At 60.5% G+C, this 6,500-nt stretch overlaps 1 protein-coding gene across 1 annotated transcript; it reads right to left on the minus strand.

The window, feature by feature from the left end:
* Positions 1 to 274: 274 nt before the first annotated feature.
* LOC130605562 (histone-lysine N-methyltransferase EHMT2-like) lies at positions 275 to 6,437 on the minus strand (the record flags this gene model as incomplete). The annotated part of the gene is made up of 5 exons (XM_057421163.1): positions 275 to 406; positions 2,625 to 2,726; positions 2,805 to 2,927; positions 4,845 to 4,951; positions 6,355 to 6,437. Coding segments are annotated over 5 exons (547 nt in total), but the record flags the coding sequence as incomplete, so codon positions are not given.
* Positions 6,438 to 6,500: the final 63 nt, after the last annotated feature.

Consider the following 6,500-nt stretch of genomic DNA (forward strand, 5'->3'; position numbering starts at 1 on the left):
CATAAGTGACCCCAAACCCCCCATAATGACCCCATAAAACCCCATAAGTGCCCCATAAGTGACCCCAAACCCCCATAAGTGACCCCAAACCGCCCCATAAGTGACCCCAAACCACCCCATAAGTGACCCCAAACCCCCCATAAGTGACCCCAAACCCCCCATAAGTGACCCCAAACCGCCCCATAAGTGACCCCAAAGACCCCGCCCCATAAGTGACCCCAAACCATAAGTGACCCCCCCGCCCCATAAGTGACCCCAGCCCCCCATAAGTGACCCCAGCCCCCCATAGGGCCCCACTGACGTTGTCGGTGAGGGTGACGTCCGCCCCACGGGTGAGCAGGCGCCGGATGACCTCGATGTGCTTGTGCTCCGCAGCCCAGATGATGGGGGTCCAGCCCCCATTGTCCTATGGGGCAGCAGCAATTGGGGGGGGGCCTTCATCCCCATCACCCCATTGGGTACCACCAGCATCACCCCATAGGGTCCCATCCCCATCACCCCATAGGGTCCCATCCCCATCACCCCATTGGGTACCAGCAGCATCACCCCATAGGGTCCCATCCCCATCACCCCATAGGGTCCCATCCCCATCACCCCATTGGGTACCAGCAGCATCACCCCATAGGGTCCCATCCCCATCACCCCATAGCACCCCATCTCCATCACCCCATTGGGTACCACCAGCATCACCCTATGGGGTACCACCAGCATCACCCCATTGGGTACCACCAGCATCCCCCCATAGGATCCCATCTCCATCACCCCATAGGACCCCATCTCCATCACCCCATTGGGTACCACCAGCATCACCCCATAGGGTCCCATCCCCATCACCCCATAGGGTACCACCATCATCACCCTATGGGGTACCAGCAGCATCACCCCATTGGGTACCACCAGCATCCCCCCATAGGGTCCCATCCCCATCACCCCATAGGGTACCACCATCATCACCCCATAGCATCCCATCTCCATCACCCCATTGGGTACCACCAGCATCACCCTATGGGGTACCACCAGCATCACCCCATTGGGTACCACCAGCATCACCCCATAGGGTCCCATCCCCATCACCCCATAGGGTCCCATCTCCATCACCCCATAGCACCCCATCTCCATCACCCCATTGGGTACCACCAGCATCACCCTATGGGGTACCACCAGCATCACCCCATTGGGTACCACCAGCATCACCCCATAGGGTCCCATCCCCATCACCCCATAGGGTCCCATCTCCATCACCCCATAGCACCCCATCTCCATCACCCCATTGGGTACCACCAGCATCACCCTATGGGGTACCACCAGCATCACCCCATTGGGTACCACCAGCATCACCCTATAGGGTCCTATCTCCATCACCCCATAGGGTCCCATCCCCATCACCCCATAGGGTCCCATCCCCATAGGGTCCCATCTCCATCACCCCATTGGGTCCCATCCCCATCACCCCATAGGGTCCCATCCCCATCACCCCATAGGGTCCCATCCCCATCACCCCATAGGATCCCATCCCCATCACCCCATTGGGTACCACCAGCATCACCCCATAGGGTCCCATCTCCATCACCCCATAGGGTCCCATCCCCATCACCCCATAGGGTCCCATCCCCATCACCCCATTGAGTCCCATCTCCATCACCCCATTGGGTACCACCAGCATCCCCCCATAGGATCCCATCCCCATCACCCCATAGGGTACCACCTCCATCACCCCATAGGGTCCCATCCCCATCACCCCATAGGATCCCATCCCCATCACCCCATAGGGTCCCATCTCCATCACCCCATTGGGTACCACCAGCATCACCCCATAGGGTCCCATCCCCATCACCCCATAGGGTACCACCATCATCACCCTATGGGGTACCAGCAGCATCACCCCATTGGGTACCACCAGCATCCCCCCATAGGGTCCCATCCCCATCACCCCATAGGGTACCACCATCATCACCCCATAGCATCCCATCTCCATCACCCCATTGGGTACCACCAGCATCACCCTATGGGGTACCACCAGCATCACCCCATTGGGTACCACCAGCATCACCCCATAGGGTCCCATCCCCATCACCCCATAGGGTCCCATCTCCATCACCCCATAGCACCCCATCTCCATCACCCCATTGGGTACCACCAGCATCACCCTATGGGGTACCACCAGCATCACCCCATTGGGTACCACCAGCATCACCCCATTGGGTACCATCTCCATCACCCCATAGGGTCCCATCTCCATCACCCCATTGGGTACCACCAGCATCACCCTATAGGGTCCTATCTCCATCACCCCATAGGGTCCCATCTCCATCACCCCATAGGATCCCATCCCCATCACCCCATTGAGTCCCATCTCCATCACCCCATTGGGTACCACCAGCATCACCCTATAGGGTCCTATCTCCATCACCCCATAGGATCCCATCCCCATCACCCCATTGGGTCCCATCCCCATCACCCCATTGGGTCCCATCCCCATCACCCCATAGGATCCCATCCCCATCACCCCATAGGGTCCATCTCCATCACCCCATAGGGTCCCATCCCCATCACCCCATAGGGATCCCACCACCACCACCCCATAACCTCCCACCCCCCCCCCCACTTATGGGTCCGCCCCACACCTGCGCGTTGACGTCCACCTGCCCCGTGGCCAACAACAGATCCAACATCTCCAAGTTCCCGTTCTTGGCCGCGTGATGCAGGCACGTCGACCCATCTTCTTCCTTTGGGATGACATCATCGACGACGTCATCGATGACGTCACGATGACGTCGTCGATGACGTCACCGCCCCATAGATACCTTGCTATAGACGCAGCCCCCCCGGCGCAGCATGTACCGGGCGGCCTCGACGTGGTTGTGGGCCACGGCCTCCATGAGTGGGGTGCGGCGGAGCTTGTCGGTGGCGTTGATGTTGGCGCCGGCCTGTGGGGAGATGTGGGGCAGGGGGGGGGTGTGGGGAGATGTGGGGCAGGGGGGTGTGGGGGGAGATGTGGGGCAGGGGGGGGTGTGGGGAGATGTGGGGCAGGGGGGTGGGGGATGTGGGGCAGGGGGGGGATGGGGGATGTGGGGGGAGATGTGGGGCAGGGGGGGGGTGTGGGGAGATGTGGGGCAGGGGGTGTGGGGGATGTGGGGCAGGGGGGGGATGTGGGGGGAGATGTGGGGCAGGGGGGTGTGGGGAGATGTGGGGCAGGGGATGTGGGGTCAGAGGGGAGATGTGGGGCAGGATCATAGGGATCAGAGGGGAGATGTGGGGCAGGATCATAGGGGTCAGAGGGGGAGATGTGGGGCAGGCTCATAGGGGTCAGAGGGGAGATGTGGGGCAGGGACATGGGGGTCAGAGGGGAGATGTGGGGCAGGATCATAGGGGTCAGAAGGGGAGATGTGGGGCAGGCTCATGGGGGTCAGAGGGAGATGTGGGGAGATGTGGGGCAGAGGGGGATGTGGGGAGATCATAGGGGTCAGAGGGGAGGGGGGGATCATAGGGGTCAGAGGGGAGATGTGGGGCAGATCATAGGGGTGTGGGGAGATGTGGGGCAGGCTCATAGGGGTCATAGGGGTCAGAGGGGTCAGGGAGATGTGGGGCAGGATCATAGGGGTCAGAAGGGGAGATGTGGGGCAGGCTCATAGGGGTCAGAGGGGAGATGTGGGGCAGGCTCATAGGGGTCAGAGGGGAGATGTGGGGCAGGATCATAGGGGTCAGAAGGGGAGATGTGGGGCAGGCTCATAGGGGTCAGAGGGGGAGATGTGGGGCAGGCTCATAGGGGTCAGAAGGGGAGATGTGGGGCAGGATCATAGGGGTCAGAAGGGGAGATGTGGGGCAGGATCATAGGGGTCAGAGGGGAGATGTGGGGCAGGATCATAGGGGTCAGAAGGGGGATGTGGGGCAGGGATCAGGGGTCAGAGGGGAGATGTGGGGCAGGATCATAGGGGTCAGAGGGGAGATGTGGGGCAGGCTCATAGGGGTCAGAGGGGGAGATGTGGGGCAGGATCATAGGGGTCAGAGGGGGAGATGTGGGGCAGGATCATAGGGGTCAGAGGGGAGATGTGGGGCAGGCTCATAGGGGTCAGAGGGGAGATGTGGGGCAGGCTCATAGGGGTCAGAGGGGGAGATGTGGGGCAGGATCATAGGGGTCAGCCCCCATAGACCCCCATAGACCCCCATACCCCCCCCCCCATAGACCCCCATAGACCCCCATAGACCCCCATAGACCCTCCATACCCCCCATAGACCCCCCCATAGCCCCCCCATAGACCCCCCATAGACCCCCATAGACCCCCATAGCCCCCCCATAGCCCCCCATAGACCCCCCATAGCCCCCCCATAGACCCCCATAGACCCCCATAGACCCCCATATCCCCCCCATAGACCCCCATAGACCCCCCCATAGACCCCCATAGCCCCCCCATAGACCCCCATAGCCCCCCCCATAGACCCCCATAGACCCCCCCATAGACCCCCATAGACCCCCCATAGACCCCCCATATCCCGCCATAGACCCCCATAGCCCCCCCGATAGACCCCCCATAGACCCCCATAGACCCCCATAGCCCCCCATAGACCCCCCACAGACCCCCCATAGCCCCCCCATAGACCCCCATAGACCCCCCCATAGACCCCATATCCCCCCATAGACCCCCCATATCCCCCCATAGACCCCCATAGACACCCCATAGAGACCCCATAGACCCCCATAGACCCCCATAGACCCCCATAAACCCCCATAGACCCCCATATCCCCCCCATAGACCCCCCCATAGGACCCCCATATCCCCCCCATAGACCCCCATAGACCCCCATAGAGCCCCATATCCCCCCCATAGAGCCCCATAGGGCCCCACCTGGAGCAGGAGGTGGCAGATCTCGAGGTGCCCCTTCTGGGCCGCTGCATGGAGGGGGCTGCGCCTGCTCTGGGCATCGCTTGGGAAGTTGGGGTCCAGGTTGTCCACTTGGGGGGGGAAGGGACCCCAAAACAGCCTCAGGAACCCCATAGAGCCCCATAGAGACCCATAGAGACCCATAGAGCCCCATAGAGATCATAGGGACCCATAGAGACCCATAGAGACCCATAGAGACCCATAGAGCCCCATAGAGACCATAGAGCCCATAGAGCCCCATAGAGCCCCATAGAGACCCATAGAGACCCATAGAGCCCCATAGAGACCCATAGAGACACATAGAGCCCAAAGAGACCCATAGAGACCCCATAGAGACCCATAGAGCCCCATAGAGCCCCATAGAGACCCCATAGAGACCCATAGAGCCCCATAGAGCCCCATAGAGATCATAGGGACCCATAGAGCCCCATAGAGACCCATAGAGACCCATAGAGCCCCATAGAGACCATAGAGCCCATAGAGCCCCATAGAGCCCCATAGAGACCCATAGAGGCCCATAGAGCCCATAGAGACCCATAGAGCCCATAGAGACCCATAGAGCCCATAGAGACCCATAGAGCCCCATAGAGATCATAGGGACCCATAGAGACCCATAGAGACCCATAGAGACCATAGAGCCCCATAGAGACCCATAGAGCCCCATAGAGACCATAGAGCCCATAGAGCCCCATAGAGCCCCATAGAGACCCATAGAGCCCATAGAGACCCATAGAGCCCATAGAGACCCATAGAGCCCCATAGAGCCCATAGAGACCCATAGAGCCCATAGAGACCCATAGAGCCCCATAGAGCCCCATAGAGCCCCATAGAGCCCATAGAGACCCATAGAGCCCATAGAGGCCCATAGAGCCTCATAGAGCCCATAGAGGCCCATAGAGCCCATAGAGCCCCATAGAGCCCCATAGAGCCCCATAGAACCCCATAGAGCCCCATAAAGCCCCACAGAGCCCATAGAGCCCCATAGAGCCCATAGAGGCCCATAGAGCCCCATAGAGCCCCATAGAGCCCCAGAGACCCCTAGAGACCCCCACAGACCCCTATAGGACCCCCATAGACCCCCATAGACCTCTATAGGAGCCCCATAGACCCCCCCTAGATCCCCATAGGAGCCCCATAGACCCCTATAGGAGCCCCATAGACCCCCATAGACCCCTATAGGAGCCCCATAGACCCCCATAGGAGCCCCATAGACCCCTATAGGACCCCCATAGACCCCCACAGACCCCCATAGCAGCCCCATAGACTCCCATAGACCCCCATAGGAGCCCCATAGACCCCCCACAGACCCCCATAGACCCCTATAGCAGCCCCATAGCAGCCCCATAGACCCCCCCTAGACCCCTATAGGAGCCCCATAGACCCCCATAGCAGCCCCATAGACCCCCATAGGAGCCCCATAGACCCCCCACAGACCCCCATAGACCCCCATAGCAGCCCCATAGACCCCACTCACAGAGCATGAGCACGACCTTCTGCAGCTCCCCCTGCTTGACGGAGAGATAGAGCTGCCTGGGGTGGAAACGCAGCTTCTTCCTCCTGCAATGGGGCAAAATGGGGGCAATGGGGTAATGGGGGGGCAATGGGGGCAATGGGGTAATG

Source organism: Pezoporus wallicus, unplaced genomic scaffold (assembly GCF_028554395.1).
Source record: "Pezoporus wallicus isolate ANWC-B61680 ecotype Strahan unplaced genomic scaffold, APGP_CSIRO_Pwel_v1 contig_10354, whole genome shotgun sequence".
In the NCBI taxonomy this organism is placed as follows: Eukaryota; Metazoa; Chordata; class Aves; order Psittaciformes; family Psittacidae; genus Pezoporus; species Pezoporus wallicus.